At 46.2% G+C, this 17683-nt stretch overlaps 1 protein-coding gene across 1 annotated transcript in view; it reads left to right on the top strand.

The window, feature by feature from the left end:
• The window catches only part of LOC146854242 (aldo-keto reductase family 1 member C3-like), a 386032-nt gene that overhangs the window by 229103 nt on the left and 139246 nt on the right, over positions 1-17683 (top strand). The window contains exon 6 of the mRNA XM_085652025.1: positions 5119-5228. Within this exon, the coding sequence (XP_085508151.1) occupies positions 5119-5228 (110 nt within the window). The remainder of the gene's footprint in view (positions 1-5118; positions 5229-17683) is intronic.

Below are 17683 nucleotides of genomic sequence, written 5' to 3'. Positions count from 1 at the left end.
TTGCAATGCAATAGGTCTAATCCAACCAACTAAAACATGTATTACACATTAGTTGCCTGTCAGGGCCCACGTGCAGCTCTTTCTGCGGCTGCAGCTCCTCTGATGTGCGCAAACCTTCAGATCTCGTTTGAACCCATCCGCCAGCCACATTCAAGAATGAGCATAATCAGGGAATATTGTTCCCATCAGTTTGTCTAATCTGCTGACATCTCTAGAAGCAGCCGTCTTGAAGGTGTCATTAGTTTGGTGCCGGTCTCGTCTCTGCAATAAGACAGAGCAGTTAATGCGCGTTAGTTGTGTTTCATAAAAATATTAATTTCATGTTCTACCAAGTGTCTCTCTTTAGTGTCACGTGGCGGTCCCATGGGCCTGGTAGTTTACTTCTCCTCTCAGAGTAGTACGGAAGCTTTGTTTGGGCAAGAGCAGGGGTGAGTTTGTTCACTTCAGCCACATGTTGTCTTTGTAGCCATTCTGCGTGCAAAATACATACAGGAGCAAAAACCGTTCTGTTTCTGTTGACTTTGCTGTGACGTGCTCTGTGCGCAGCCAGAGGAACAGCAGATGCGTCAGATAACTGAGAGCTCGGGGCACTGGCCTGTGACAGAAAATCCTAATCTCGAAGGACTTTTTCAAGCAAAACAGTTCAACAAAGCAGGGCTGTAAAACGGTCAAATTAAACCAGTATACACGAAAGCGAAAGTCTTCAGTTACCAGGCTACAGCTGAAAAACAGATGGCACACTGCACTTCAATTAAAAGAAGTGCAAGCAGAGCAAACTAACACTGTAGTTAGGCGCCGCTGTATCGGGACTACAAGGAAGTTAGCAAATGACCAACAGCCAACAGAAAGGGAGATAACAACAACACAACCACAACTAACCCAATAGCAAGCGGAAAGACAGATTACATCAAGTTTACCCCAACATAGAGATTACTTTAGGTCTCGCTGAGACAGTGCATGCAGCACATGCACTGCCAAGGCGAGACCTAAAAAGGATTTATATCTGCCTTCAAAAGTTTTACCTTGCTCAATAAGCATTGTTCATAGAATTTTTTTTGAGACAATAGTGATCTTCGCACAAGAATCAAAAAGCACACTTGTTTTGCAATGCTCCACCATCACCTCATCTATAGGCCCTTTCTTTTTATCATTGGATATCTGAGAGATAATCTGTCCACAATCTACCTCAGAATCAGACGCAGTGTCGCTTTCACCATTCTTGCAAATCATATTTACCTTGGAACCAGATTTTTTCAATCTGCAAGAGGTGGAATAATGCCCTATTTTCTTACACTTATTGCATTTCACTTTAAGAGCGGGACATTTCCTGTCATTGGCTAAATGACTAGGGCTCCCACATCTATAACACTTGAAGCTTGATTCTTGGTTCTTAGATGTAAAAACAGATTTCTTTTCCACTCTGAAGGTTTTGGGTTTCTTATCATTTATACCTTTGCTCTCGCTATTTTCCTTTGTATGTGTTTTGACCACTTGAACATTTTCACTCCTATTCTCATTTTTAGTTATTACTTCCACAAACTTAAGAGAATGTTCAATCTGTTTAGCAATAACCAACACTTCTTCAAGAGTGGGATCATCTTTCTGCCATATGTCATCCCTTACCTTTTGTACATTACAACCTAACATGAATTGATCTCTCATCCTTTCCTCTAAAAGACCCCCAAATTTACAAGATGACCCTAGCTTCCTTAGAGCAGTCACATAATTTTCCACAGATTCACCTTCATTTTGAGTGCGTCTCCAAAATAGGTAGCGCTCAAGAATAGTGCTCACCTTAGGTAAGTAGTGGCGATCTAATTTTAGTATACACACTTCATATTCATTTAGACTCGCATCATCTACGTCAGGCTAATGGTCAAAAACTTCCTGACCTTCAGAGCCCAGGCAGTGGAGAAGTAACGCAGTTCTTCTTTCTGCGCTTAAGTTAGTTCCACACACTTTGGCATATCTTTCGAATACCTTTTTCCATTTTTGCCACCTAATTGGTGGATCACCTGGATTGGAAAGGAAGAAGGGTGGAGTAGCAACGTTCTGCATTTCAATTCAATAAGTAATATATAAGTTTGATATATAAAAGAAAAAGCAAAACTAATGCCTATCTGTCTTCAATATTGCACAAACTACTTATGATGTTATACAAAGTAACTGCACCTGGAGAAAGAAAAGTTATACATACATATGTTTCTACTCACACCCAAACATTGTTCATAAGTGCAACGGCATGGGAAGGCTAAATAAAGTGAAAACACTAAACAAATGAATCGTTGTAAGGTTGAAGAGAAAAAAAAAATAAGACGATGAAAGTCTATTCTGCCATAGAGATCACGATCAAACACAAGGTTAATATGTATTGCACATTATGGAGATAATGGCATTTGTGTGAAGCATCCAGAAGATGGCGATGTTGCTCTGAAGATTTAAACATGCAGGAACACAGTACCTCTAAATGTGCAAAAAATATTCTCAAAACGAAACGTTGATGAAGTAAAGATCCACGAACAGGCAGTGAAGTGACAGGAGCGGAATCAGGGAAGAGTGACAGCTCATACGTTCCATACACCGTGTTGACGTCACAGACTACCGGAGCCTCAGCGAGCCAAAAGCGCAAAGCTCGTTTTCGAAGCAAAACAAATCCTCGCAAACATTCTTCAGATCATGCAGGGAGCTGGAATGCTGACGCGGTGAGTTAGAACAATGCCGGCATCTCTTAAAATTGTTTGTTTATTTATGGCAGTTAAAAAAAGGCTGAAGCGCAGGAATGCCGTGGATAGTCAAACAGTAACTCAGAGGTTTCACTCGAACACAACGATAGTCAGCAAATAATGTAGATTGCTTTCCACCAGTTGAAAGTATGTTAAACACAGGGATGACGCCACACAAAATAAAAATCACAAGGAAAATGAAATGGCAGACGTGCAAGAGTATGACATGAGCCACTAAGTTAGAAAGGTCATTTCTTCAAAATTACCTCGTGACAGAGAGATGAAAGGTCGCAGCCGGCTTAATGTGAAAGGCCTCATTTTTTTTCCTTTTTGGCAGCAAGTAATCCCATAAAGATAGAGAAGTAGACGAAATTGTGAGCAATTAACAGGGTGTTCCGCTCATTTTAACAGTTGCACACAGGACCAGCGTTTTACCTCTGATGTTTTTTTTTTTTTAATCATAAATCCTTGATAGATAAATCGGAATAATCCTTACTTTGTGCACACTTGTAGGTGTTTCCAACAAAGTTTCCAGGATTACATTAAGCCCACATCGAACTTCTCCCAGCCCTCTTATAGTTTAGAGATATTTGTATTTAAAAGGGCGAGAAATGTGGCGAAGCTTAACATACAGCAAGTAAAATAACACTTACAAAATGTAAAGTCCAAAACGTAGAGCACAAACGGCACCAGATGTTGAGAACTTCTTTCAGGCTTCTAAAATCCTTGTGTTAAGCCATGAAGGAAAAAAGAAACACATGGAAAAATATAAAAAAATACGAAGGCTCAGGTGAAAATACATCCCACGATCGTCGCCAGTGTAAAGAAGTCCAAATTAAATATCCAAAGCAGAGTGTAATGGATAAAGTTGAGTTTAATGCAAAGCAGATAAAATCCCATCCATCAGGTACAAACAGTCAGATGCAACTGACTCAAATCCCCACCAGAGCATTCCATCACTATGGTGCTGCTTCAATAATCAACACCTTGACTAGTACATTGCTCTTAAAGGAACAGTACTATAGCAACCATATAAATATCTAAACAATATGTACACTACTACATCGATCCAAACAAAACTTTTGAATACGTTGGTAGATCAATTCTATGGACCTTACTCAAGGATAATGGCTTACCCGACAAACTTCTTAGCATCTTGATCAAATTACACAAATATAAAACAGCGAGGGTAAAATACGGTCCCAAAGGTGAATGCACACTGGACGTAAGAATACACACTGGAGTCAAACAAGGCTGAGTCCTCGCTCATATGTAACGTTTTCTTTTAATGACGTGAGCAATGCTTTATCCGCCCTTAACCTGGATGTCCCAAAGCTGGGAGAAGATGAAATACCAATTTTGCTATTTGCAGTTGACGCAGTCATACTGGAACATACAGAAATTACAATGCTCTGCCTACTAAATGGCTTTGTGATGTTTTACAAACACAAAATATTAATCATAAATACTAAAAAGTTGAAGTTTATGTTACTTAAGACAAGGTCAAAACTAAAATCAACCTTCAAATTCAATGGTAAAGCGTTTGAGAGAGTTCACTCTAAAAACGATATGGGAATACGAGTGGACACCAGTTTCACCTGGGCTGAGCAATTACTTGGAAACAGTTCTGTATTTGGCCAATACGCTGGAGCTTCACCGCTGATGTTGAATAAATGCGTCAGCAGACTAGTTACAACAGGTATCACGGTGATAGTATCACCACCTATAAAATGAAAGCCAAATTCAACATGAAAAAAAGAAATGGCTTAATAAAGGCTTGTTCAAGCTCTATTTTAGTTCTCCTTGCTGCCAGTTTGAGCTTGCGGCTCTTTTTGTGCATTCCTGTTTCTGAATGTTTAAGGTATAGGTAACGTGTTTGGTGCCATGAAGGCTTTAATTGGCTGTAAAATAACGAATATATTCATATTTGTTCTTAACAGGGGCTCTCAAAATATCTAGTCAGGAAAAATACTGTGAAAATTGCTGCAAATCTTTCGGGTACATGCAAACATGTAGGATTACACTTTCCACTATTATCTAAGCATCTGATTTCTCGTGCAGAAAATGTGTGCAACTGCACCATCTGTCCAGTTTTTACAGAATATGTGAAGGAGAACAACAGGATAAAGGAAAAGAAGAGTTACAAAATATAAATCCACAAAGTTACAAACACTACAGATGGTTGATTTAGGCGATGTATACACAAAAGATATAGTAAATTACCTATGTCTGTCAATACCACCCTATAGGAAAGTAGGCATGATTATCATGTGTAAATGTTAACTACTCATAGCGTATTTTATTAATTATTTGTTCAGCATTTGTGAATTGGCCTCTATATATTCTTTTTCTTTGATTTGTTTTTTTACTGATGCTATTTGCTTTGATTTTGCAGGTGGAGTGCCACCCATACCTGACTCAAAAAAATCTACAAGCCTTCTGCGCGTCCCATGGTATAGCCATGGTGTGCTACAGTGTCCTAGGCATCTATGATGCTAATATCTGGTAGGTACAGCACTGAGAATAACCAAGATGTGTCAAGCCTCTTACTCACTGTTTAGCAGATATCCTGCTTGAATCCAACAGCCTTGTGCCATCCCTCTGCATCACTGACAACCCAGAGACTCAACTGCAGTCCAGGCCATGCAAAACATAATTTATACACCATATGCAATGCTCATGATCTCACCCCTAATGCAATACCGAAAGTTGTAAATAATCTTACAGATTACAGATTACATAAAAAGTATCCTTAACACTATCAAGGAGACTACTATGCATGTGATAATATTTAGCTGCGTGAGTGAGTGATGGCATATTATTATGTTCTACTTTTAGGTGTTGTTGCTTATTACTATACATATTGTCAGGGCCTAAGCTTTGCATTTTATTTGTGAGTTATGGTTTGCATGGGTATTGTGAGTGCTATAGGTAGCAGATTGGTTTTAATTTGTAAAGATAGCTGTACTTTAACTGTTTTTAACTGAATTTCTAAGGCTTTTTAAACAAATGGTAAGGTGTTATAATCAAAGCTAACTATAACTTCACTTTAATCTTGGTTTTTTTTCCAGTTAATTTTTATTTTTTTAATCCAGCAACAGTTTGGTACAGGGCCTGGTGCCCACAGCCCCATGGTTCGCCAACGTGTACTGTGCACAACCTTCCTCAGAGGGGATTTACCGCAGTGCCTGGCCTATGGCCAGGCACGGCGTTCAACCTGTCACAGGTGGCAACCCCTGCTGCGCATTGAACAGCAGGGATTGGGAGCAGGGCATAGGCTATAGCTAGGTACTGAGATCAAGAGTCCTCAGAAGCCAACCCCTCCTGCACACTGCCTTGGCCAGAGAATCTAAATGTGGCCCAATAACTCATGCTATTTAGAACAAGAATAGAAATAAACACTGATTCACACATGTTTTGCGACAGTGTAAAATTAAATTCTCTGTTATTACCATACAGTCTAACTGACTTGACAAAATGATGCAGTTGTATGCCACCAAGGAAAGGAAGAGTCTGGAAACGCTTAGATTCTTCTTAAAGAAAGGATGTATTCCTTTAAAGAAACAAAGACTGCTTCCCTGCACAGCAGCACATGGAGTGCCTGCTTACATACTTACATTCTGAAATGCTCAAATGTGACATAGATACTTTCCACCATAGACACTTATAATAACTCATCCAGCAAATATACTGCATTGTAAAACATACTACAATTCCCAAAACTCAGATGTTTATTATGGCACAGATTCCATTCTGGAATCAGTTGATAGAAGAAACCCACTGCTACTACACTCCTAAAGCACAGGTAGAAGTCTGGGGGGGTTGGTGGAAAGAGCTGCATTCTTAAGGTAGTCAGAGCCTTTGTTGTGTAGGGTCATAAATGTGTGAGTATGACGTCAATTGTGATCTTGTTGCAGGATGTGAAAATATGGTCTAAGAGGTGTCCGGCGGTGTGGGTAGGTCCGTTAACATGCTAGGGGAGGCTGAAGGGTCCGAGGTTTACTAGGAAGGCAATTGAGTTCGAACTGTGTGGTCTTCCTGATAAAAATGTAGGTCTCCAGGGAGGATGAAGGTGTTGGAGTTGATAACGAGGGCTGCAATGAGATCTGTGATGTTGCTAGGGAAATTGGTGCATGGTCCTGGAGGTTTATCTATGAAGGTTCTGTGCAGGCTAATTTGTATTTTGAACAATCAGTGTTCCAAGTAGCTTGTGTGTGTATATGTGAAGGTGGTGCAGCTGATAGTGTCGTTCAATATGATGGCAACTCTACATTCGGGATTGGGTTGAGTGTCCTACCAGGAGATCTTGTAGCCAGCGGGGATGGTTGTGGTGATGTGCTGTGCCGATGTTGGGTTTAGCAATGTTTCTGTAAGAAAGGGCTAATCTGGACCATGGTCATGTAGCACGTCGCAGAATTCCATGGCGTGTTTGTTGACTGAGCGGGTGTTGAGGACCATGCAAAAGAGAACTGAGAGCTGTGTGGGTGGTAGTTGTTCTGTGTGAATGTGAGAGAGAGGAGTGTTGGGTCTTGTAGGAGGGAATGTGGAGCAGCTTGTGTGGAAGAGTGTAAGAGAACTTACAAGAAGCACAAGAGAAGGCTTGCTTCATGTTGTGTGGTGCGGTTTGACAACAGCACAGTGAGCAGCGGCCAGGTTTGAGAGTGAGGATGGTTACAGCAGGGTAACAGAAGGCAGGATCTGGACCAAGGTTCCTGGAGCTGGGCACTGTCCAGGCATGGACGGGTGCCTATCGGCTACTCTTTGGCACACCATTGGCATGTTTGCACTGTCAATAAGAAGATCTTGGGAGGGGGAAGGAGTGCAGGGGATGATGGTGCCTGGAGATAGGAAGTCTGAGAGCAGGAATGTTACAGGGATTCTGCTCAGGAACAAAGCTATGATAGGGACCATAGAACATCAGCATGTGGGGACTGAGTCTCCATACCCCATCAGTATCTATGGGCCTAAATCCAACTAGCTTATAGTGCCTCACTTGCTCTCTTAAGCTTTCCAGCGAGACAAGTGATTTGACACCCCAGAACACAACACTCCTGACCCTCTCAGGAATCGCGGTAGCAGGTCACCCCCTTTCGTTCTCCCACTCATACCTGCCCACAATAAATAGAAAAGAGACATGAAGGAGGTTTACATATTCATTTAAACTATTGTGCTCTAATATGCAATAAATATGCCACAACTAGAAAACAAATGCAGGTCAGTAATGTCATTAGCATGATTAAAATACCATATGCAATAAAAAGCCCTGTCAAATTAGCTGACAGATTTGCCTAAACCAACCCTCACTACAGAATATAAGTGTTAATAGATTATAGATCTCTGGCTTAGTGGCAGACCCTATAATTTAGCAGAAATTGATAGTTGCTCTACATCTCAGCTGACACAGTCCTCTCGTCTCAGGAGCTGTGTGTGTGTTATTTAGAACCACAAGTCCCGTGTTATGTGACAAGATATGTGTGTTCAAAAACAGCAGTTTTGTTCCTTTATCATGTCTCGGTGCTAGTGTCTGATCACAGAGAATAACAAGGAGCAATGTTGTTTGGCATTGCCTAGGTTGTTCCGACTAAATCCCAGGAAAATAACAAAATACAAAAACGTGTGCTAACTATGTGTGAAAATGCAATGTGGAACAAAAACAAGCATAATGTTTGGTAATGTGGCCTACAACGTGCATAATTAGGCTAACATAGGGAAAATACCAATCGGCCTTTTAGGAAACACATGACAGGAACAAAGTAAGGGGATCCTGGGGGAGGAAAGGATAGGAAAACAAAGGCACAGCGTCATAGGCACAACTGGGAAAAGAGGCACAAAAACAGATCAAAGATGCACAAAGAGGAAAAAATAAGAAAAACAGAGCACATAAAAGGCACAAAACGAGTAAAAAAAAGCAGAAAAGAGGCCCAAAACTAGAGTAAAACCAGGCACAAAAGTGGCAACAAAAGGGTGAAATGAAGCAAAAGAGGCACAAACTAGAGCAAAGAATGTCTCAATGAGGCACAAAACAAAAGTGGGACAATTGCAAATGTAGCAAAAGAGGTACAATTCAAAGCAAAGAGTGGAGCATAGAGCACAGAACATGCAATAGAGGTTTAAACAGAGCAGAACATGGAGCAAAATTGGAGAAAAAACAGGTAACAACAGAGCATAAAATGGAGCACACAGAACAAAAGATCATAGAGGGAGAGAGAGAGAGACGTCCAAAAGGGCCTTACCTGATCGGAGGACCTGACATAGGGGGGCTAGGCCATATATCTGCCTAATGATTGGTCTGCACTGCGGCTGGAGTTAAGTAGGTCTTGGGAAAGGGGAGGATCACTGGGGTGCTGAAGGAGGCATGGCACACGAGAAGCGGGAGAGCAGGAACAAGATAAGGAGCACTGGGGCAGGAAAAAGGCAGGAAAACAAAGGTACAGAGTCACAGGCATAAAAGAAGCAGAATATCAGAACACAGAGGCACAAACAAGGTGATAAAAACAGAGCAGTGAAGAGGCACAAGCAAGGTTGAAACTTAACAAAACAGGCACAAATCAGAGCAAAGATAAGCAAGGAGGCACAAAAAAGGCCAAAACAGATCTGAAAATGGAGCAAAAGAGGCACACATCAGAACAAAGAAAGGAGCAAGAGTTACAGAAAAGGGTGAAACAGAGCAGAAAACGAAGAAGAAGCGGCATAAGACATGGTAACACAGAGGGGCCAATTCCTATCCGGGTCGGAAGGGCACCAAACACGATCCGGACGGAAAATCTATGAGCCATACGCGTGTTTTCCGATCGAATCGTACAGCTGTACGAGCGAGCAAGTACGATGCGAGCTACGTAAAATTCACCGACCGAGTTGTTTTCGGGTCCGAACCGCTCCGTACATCTCGGTCGTAAGCTAACCATGGCGTGCAATGGATGCGATTTACGACTGAGCCAGTACGATGCATGTGTCGGACAGCCTGTGCGAGCTGGAGTGTCCGGCTCGCCAAACGTCTGGGTGGTTGCTTTTGGGAGTCCGCGTCGGACCCCCTGACACCCGCAGCCCTACGACTCGGACACAGGGGGAGACCCAAGGGTCCCCCCAACACAGGCATGTGCGATGTGGATGGCACTGACGCATACCCACTGTAGGGGCGCCCTTGTGCGAGATGTACCCATTCAGTCAATGGGAACCCATGTATGCGTCGTACGACCGGCTCCCATTGACTTCTATGGGAGGCCGACCGAACCGAGTCCGGCAGTATACGGCCGCATCGTACTCGCTCAGTTGGACTGCAGGACTCCGGCTCGGTCGGAAAACACTCCGGATCCGGCTCGGTCGGAGTGCTTTCCGACCCGGATCGGAATCGGCACCAGAGCAGAAGATAGAGGTAAAAAATGGGTAAAAACAGAGCAGGAACCTGAGCGCATAGAACAAAAGGGCACAGAGAGGCACAGAGAGAGACAGACAGAAAGAGAAATAGAGTGACCAGGGGCCACGTGTACGACAGCTTCATTTTGCGAGTTCCTAAATGCAATTAGGAAGTTAAAAAATGGTGATCCCTAATGGGGTCGCTGTTGGCCTACCTCATCAATATCATGAGGTAGGTTGCAATTCGCAACCCATTGGGTATCGTGAAAACACAGGGATGGTGTCCTGCTTGGGAGAGCAGAAGAGCATGCCTGTGTTTGGTTTTAAATTAAGCAACTTTAAAAACAAAAATGCAGCCCGTGTGCCTTAAAGGAAAATGAGATTTGTTTCAAAAAGAAAAATTCAACATTTCATTTAATTTTTTTAAGAGTAGGCAGTGGTCCGTGGGGGTGTTGAGACAGAATATCGAGTTGGAAATGTCGACTTACACAAATATCGAGTTGGAAATATTGTGATTCAGAAATATCAACAGCAAGACTATCTTGGTCAAGAATATCGAATTTAAGGTAAGAAATATCACTTTTAAAAGTATAGAAGTCTTTAATATTGTTTGCGAAAATATAGTTGTTTAAAATATCGATTTATTAATTAGTGTTATGCATTTTATTTTATATTTTAAATGTAAGTATTATTTATGTTTTTTAATATATGTGTTACATATTTGGTAGTTATCAATTTTATTTTTATTTCATTTTGCTTTTTTTAGTTACGTAGAGGGTAGTGGGTTTATAGGGGAATAGGGTGGGAAGTAATTTAATTATAATAAATTAATGATTATTTTTTATTTATTTAATTTAGATTATATAGGTGCCGATTCCGATCCGGCAAAAAAAATTACCGTACGACTCGTATCCGTATTTTTTTACGTACGAGTCGTACAAGTCCCGTACAAATGGCAAAGTACGATTCGTACTGTAAAAATACATATGAATCGTATCGGGAAAAGTCTACGAGACGTCCCCGGACATTTTTATGTACGAGTTGTAAAACTGAAGTCCGAGAGCACAAGTCCGATCCATACCGGCGTCCCGAATACACAAGCGTATGGAAAACGTCCCGTATGGAGCGAACTTTGTACGACCCCTACCCCGGGTACACTTGGGCCCGGGGTACAAGTTGTACGGCCCCCCCACCCGCGCATGTCCGTGCTGTACCCCCCACCCCAGCACCCGCGTATGTACGCGCCGTACCCCAGCACCCGCGTATGTACGCGCTGCACCCCCCAGCCCACCACCCGCGCATGTTCATGCCGTACCCCCCATCCCAGCACCCGCGTATGTACACGCCGTACCCCAGCACCCACATATGTACACGCCGTACCCCCCACCCCAGCACCGCGTATGTAAGCGCCATACCGCAGCACCCGCGTATGTACGCGCTTTAACCCCCACCCCATCACCTGTGTATGTACGCCCCGTACCCCCCACCCCAGCCCCATACTTGGACGCACCGTACCCCAACACCGTACCCCAGCATCGCGTATGTACGAATCATACAACACCATTGCATATGTGATCACTGTACAACAACTTAGCGTATGGACGCACCTGGCATACGAGAAAACGACTCGTACAGAACCAGGACACTGTAAAACAGCACAAGGAGGGTCAATTCGACTCGCACAACACCACAAAACACGTCTACAGGACAAAAAAACATCTAAAAGACTGACCTGGCACATCCAAACAGGCAAACAGAGGCCCAAACTCACAACCACCTCTTATAACACACCCACCAAAAGTTCAAACCCAGCCACACCCACTAATGGACCAATAAAAAGGTCCCACACTCACAAACCATGAGCCTTTGCAACAGACCCACTGCTGACATACATCACACACAAACAACTGCACCCATACACCTTAACTTACACACCTTCACACAACCTCCTTCACACATACCCCCTCTACACATACACACCCACCTACACATTCACACACACACCCACAACCATCCACACCCACACCCCCACACCATGCCCACAGACAAGAATCCAAAGTTCACAAGGGAGGAGCTGGACATCCGTGTCAACCAAGTCATCAGAGTCGAGCCACAGCTCTTTGGAACATTTGTCAGACAGACCAGCATATCCCAAAAAACTAGCCTGTGGCAGAGGATCGTCGATCGGGTGAATGCTGTTGCGCCCATCAGAAGGACCAGGAATGAATGCCAAGCCAGGTGGTACGATCTGCGGAGGGCAGTCAAGCACAAAATGAACGAGGACTATGCCCAGAGTAACATCACAGGAGGCGGGCTGCCCCGCAGACCGGTACATTACCATCCCTGGGAGGAGAAGGTGATGGCCCTGCTTCCGCCGGGGTGAGTACACGGAGTCGAAGGAGTTCGAGAGCCTGGTGAGTACACAAACAACTTAAGTAACATGGGGGGAATGCCATCCACACCCCAACTACAACAAATGCACTCACCTACCCCCAAGCCCTCACCGGACACAACCACACTCAAAAACAACGCTCATGCCACTAACATGAGTATGCCCCATTCACAAAGCAAGGTCATGCCATGTCCCAGCCTACACAAACCACAAACCCAAGACAGGATGTCCGGGATGCTGGGAGGGTGGGGATCCATATACATATTGTACAACTCAGAAACAGACACCATTGCCCTCAGCCTATATGGCTCAGGTACATACCCATGCACCATGCGCAATGCACAGGGACTGCCAAAGTACTGACGAGGTAGCTGAAACTTGGCCCTGCTGTAGGCAGCACAAGGCCCTCCTGTGACAACTGCAAACTCTAACACAAACACAACAAGCTCAGATATCTAGGACAGGAACTCACACTCACAGACATGGCAGCATGCGCCATGGGGGGACAGATACATCACCTGGGAGACCCACTGCCAAATCACACTACACCCACCAGCAGGCACCGTCAATCAAATCAACTATCGATCAGGGTACTTGTAAGGCGCACTACTTACCTGTGAGGGTCTCAAAGAGCTGAGGGGGGGGGTTCCACCACTGCTCGAAGAGCCAGGTCTAGAGGAGTCTCCTGAAGGCAAGTAGGTCTTGGGTCAGTTGTAGGTGGGTTGGGAGGGTCTTCCAGGTCTTGGCGGCGAGGTAAGAGAAGGATTTGCTGCAGGCTGGCATACGTTGGATGCGGGGGACAGCTGCGAGTGCGAGGCTGCCGGAGCGGAGCTGGCGGGTGGGGCCGTAGAAGCTGAGTCTGATGTGCAGGTAGGCTTGGCCGGCGGTGTGGAGTGCCTTGTGTGGGTGGGTGAGGAGCTCAAAGGTGATCCTCTTGTCGATGTGGAGCCACTGCAGGTCACTCAGGAGGGTGGTGATGTGGCTGTGGCGGGGGGCGTTGACAATCAGTTGTGCGGAGGCGTTTCCGAAGCGTTGTATCCGCCGTTGGTGTTTGGATGGGAGTCCTGCGTAGAGTGCATTGGCGTAGTCCAGTCAGCTGCTGACGAAGGCCTGTGTCACTGTTCCACTTGTTTAGGTCGGGATCCACCAGTAGATCCGGCGAAGCGTGCGTAGGGTGTCATAGCAGGAGGAGGAGATGGCGTTGACCTGCTTGGACATGGAGATGGAGGATGCGAGGATCAATCCTAGGTTGCGTGCGTGTTTGGTGGGTGTTGGTGATGTCCCCATAGTGATCGGCCAACAGGAGTCGTCCCAGGCTGAGGGTGTGGGTCCGAGGATGAGGACCTCCGTATTGTCCGAGTTCTGTTTCAGCTAGCCGCTCCGCATCCAGTCGGCGATGGCCCTCACACCCTCGTGGATGCTTGGCTTTGCGGTGTGAGGGTCCTTGCTGAGGGAGAGGATGAGCTGGGTGTCATCGGCGTAGGAGATGTTTTTGAGGTTGTGGTGGCGGGCCACTTGTGTGAGGGGGGCCATGTGGATGTTGAACAGCGTCGGGCTGAGGGATGTTCACTCACCCCTTGCACAAGCACACACCCCCGGGTCAGCCAATGGAGTCACCCACTTTCACAATGGACATGTGACACAACAAGATCAAGACACAGGCAAAAAAGCATCCAAGCCCAAATTCGACATGTCAAACACCCTGGAGAACATTTCAAACAGTCCCCTGCAACATACCCATCCACAAGTGAACATTGATGTGAATGCTAGGCACATACAACTACCTGGAGGAACTGTGCCAACTAGAATATGTATGAAACATGGATGTCGCATTAAACAGCATTAACATTGTCTCTTTCTCACACACAGGGCAACGTCATGGATCTCCCCCAACACTGGGGGGGAAGAATCACAATCCCAGGCTCAGCAGGCAGATGATCCCACCGGCAGCGACGACTCTCAGCACTCTGTGGATGACCCCAACCAACCTGCACCCTCTGGTGCCCAAGCCCCTGCAGCACCTGCGTCAGGTACATCTGTGCCAACTACCACCCCCACTCTTGCCACATCCCAGGAGACACCCAGGAGCCCTGCCCGCACAGCACAACTGAGCCAGTCTGACCTGGAGGGACAAAGTGCTCCGGGCACCCAGGAGGAGGCAGACAACCCTGCAAATGCCATCCCTCAGGGGTCCCGTAGACCCGATGTGCCCACAACGGCAGGCCAGGCTCGTGTAGGCAGGGGTGTTGGGAGTGGAGGCAGGCGGAGGCGCGAACCTGACCAGCCAGCTGAGGGAACCGGTATGTCACACATACGCCACATCTTGGACACATACCGGCGTGACACCAGGGGCATCAGCCAAGTAGTGACGAGCCTCAATGATATTAAGAACCAGCAGGCCGAGCAACACGCCAGTCAACAACAACACCAAGGACGGATGGAGGCAAGACTGGCTGAGCTCCTGGCGGTGCAAACGGACATAAGCCGTTCACTCCGTCGGATCGCCGACAACATGGCCAACCCTCCCTGTGCCCCCAGGCGAAGACCACCACCAGCCACAGGGAGGGAGGAGGAGGAGGAATCGTCCGACGGAGTGTCACAAACATCGTCAAGGCCTGCATCTGAGGGTCCCCCGAGGAAGGTGGGTTGTCCACGGAAAAGACTGTGAGAGGCAGCGGACCAACCACATCTCCCAGGTCACCTGGCCTGGCACCTGGCCCTCTGGCGCAACAGCAGCACCTCATCCAATGACATTCTCTGCCACATGGACTTGCTGGTCACAGTCTGACCAATGATGACCAACACTGTGGTCTAAACTCTGATGACTCCAAATGACAAGGATCCCATCTCCCCCTGTGAACTTTGGATTCCATGCACACTGTATAGCACCTATTTGTCCACACTAAACACGCCCCCCACCGAGAATAAATCTTAATTTCTTCCATTTGATGTTGCATTCATTTTGTATGAGTACACAACCTACGTGTGGGGAAATGTCAAACTATGCCTGAGTGTTGAACTAACTCCAGCCATCCATACCCCGCAATCTGAGTCTGGTACAGGACACACATGGGTCACAATGTATCATACAATACAGACATGGAGCACAATACTCACCCGTGATGGCCTCAAGCTGCTGAGGGGGGGCTGGCAATACTGTGCGGACAGACCAATTGGGAAGAGTATCATGAAGGCGTAGAGGGCATGGCTCATGTGGATGTTTCCGGGGAGTGAGTAGCAGGCATGTCTTGCCAGGTGGAAGAACTTGGGGGCATATCAACAAGGTCTTTATCTCTGCTTTTTTGGCTTTAAAAGCCAAAAAAGGAGAGATAAAACTAGCGCCCTATCAACAACAGGGTGCTAACATGCAAATTTGCATGTTAGCACCCTTTTACTCTACGCTTCCCCTTGCATCTCTAATGAGATGCAAAGGGGGCGTTCCAGAGTAAAATAATAGGAGAAATGTCGCTAAGCGACATTTCTCCTATTATCAAGAATGTCGCTAACCCTGTTAGAGAAAAAAAAATGCTGCTTTTTTACGTCTGGTATTTTTCTGACTTAGCCATGATATCCTATGGAAGGAGGATATCATGGCTAAGTTTGCCTGTCCCTATCAACAAGGTAACGTGAGATTATCGCTGGGTTTTCAGCGATAATCTCATGTTAGCGTGAGGATTTTTATCGCTATTGAGATAAGCGTTGCTAATAGCACGCTATCTCAGCGATAAAAATTCACGCTAGTCGGCGATAATTATCCTAGCGCTAAGTGCGCTTAGAGATAATTATCGCCGGTTGTTGTTGATATGCCCCTATGTCCTGCATGCTGGAGTACGGTGGATGTGAAGAATGGTGGCCAGGGCAAGGTTGGATGCACGGAGTTGGCACAACAGGGTCTCGGATGACAGACGGGCAAGGTTGGTTTGGGTTCTGGGGTTGTGGCCTGCCTCCTGAGTGTGTGTGAGGAGTCTCAAGGTCATCCTGCAGCAGACAGTGATCCATTGCAGCTATCTCTGGTGGACGGTGATGTGGCTGGGGCGCGGGATGTTGAAGATGAGGTGTGCACATGCAGCCTGGATGTGGACAAGTTTCCCGGGAGTTTGGAAGTACTTGCTCTGTAGAGGGTGGGGCAGTCATTGACACGGCTGTTGTTGTGGACCTGGGGGATGGTCTGTCTTTCTTGGACTGGATCTATCTGTGGATCATGTAGAGGCTGTTGCAGCATGAGGTACAGATGCTGGTGATTTGCATGGCAAATGTGAGCGTCAAATCCATGATGCACACCATCTTGTGTGCGTGGCCACTGGGTGCTTGTACAGGGCCCTGGCGGGTGGGACACAAGGAGGTGACCCAGCTGCGAGGGGACAATCCTCAGATGATTACCTCAGTCCTGTACAAGTCCAGCCTCAGGTGGCTGATGTTCAGCCTTTCATCAATGGACCTCATGCCTCCTTGAATGTTGGAACTGGCAATGGCTGCGTCTGTGGTGAGGGTGAGGAGCACCTGGCTGTCAATGGCATGCGTGGTGATGATGAGGTTCTGTGTGCATGTGATGGTGGAGAGGGGGGTCCTGGACACATTGAAGATTGACATGCTGAGAGATGACCCCTAGGCCATGTGCCAGATGACGCCACTATACCACATGCTGAACGCTTGAGTCCCACTCCCATGGCCTTGCTGGTGTACGGAGCCGGTGGGGAGTAGTAGGGACATGACCTGGTTGGTGTGACAGGGCCTGGATGGCGGGGCAGCGCTGTGTAGGCAGTTGGAGTAGCACACTCAGCATGCAAATGTGTCATGTGTGCGCTTAGGGTATGCATGAGAGCAGGCAGTTGATTGTTGGATGGACATTGCTTGGAGGATGGCTGCAACATCAGACTGTAGTATAATGTGGGTCATGCAAGACATGAGGGTCGTGCAATGTGCACATTGCATGCGCTGACGGGCCTGCCTTTGGCACCGCGTGGCCGCAACAGTGGCACGGACAAGCTGATGACAGACAAATGAATGGGTGAAGAGAGGAAGGGAGGAGCATCTTTGAGGCGTGTGTGTTGGTGAATCCAGGAAATTCGTGGGCCCTTGCTGCAGGGGCCGCAGCAGCAGGTGGCATGTCCTGGAAACTATGCCAAAAGTTGCACACAAAGACAAGGATGTCAGAAAGGACAACTGCAACAGGCATATGTAAAGGAAGGAGTGTCCGGTTTCCCATGGCACACCC

The sequence above is a fragment of the Triturus cristatus genome, chromosome 4_1 (genome assembly GCF_964204655.1).
Source record: "Triturus cristatus chromosome 4_1, aTriCri1.1, whole genome shotgun sequence".
NCBI classification, from domain to species: domain Eukaryota; kingdom Metazoa; phylum Chordata; class Amphibia; order Caudata; family Salamandridae; genus Triturus; species Triturus cristatus.
This window is presented reverse-complemented; position numbering and strand designations above follow the sequence as displayed.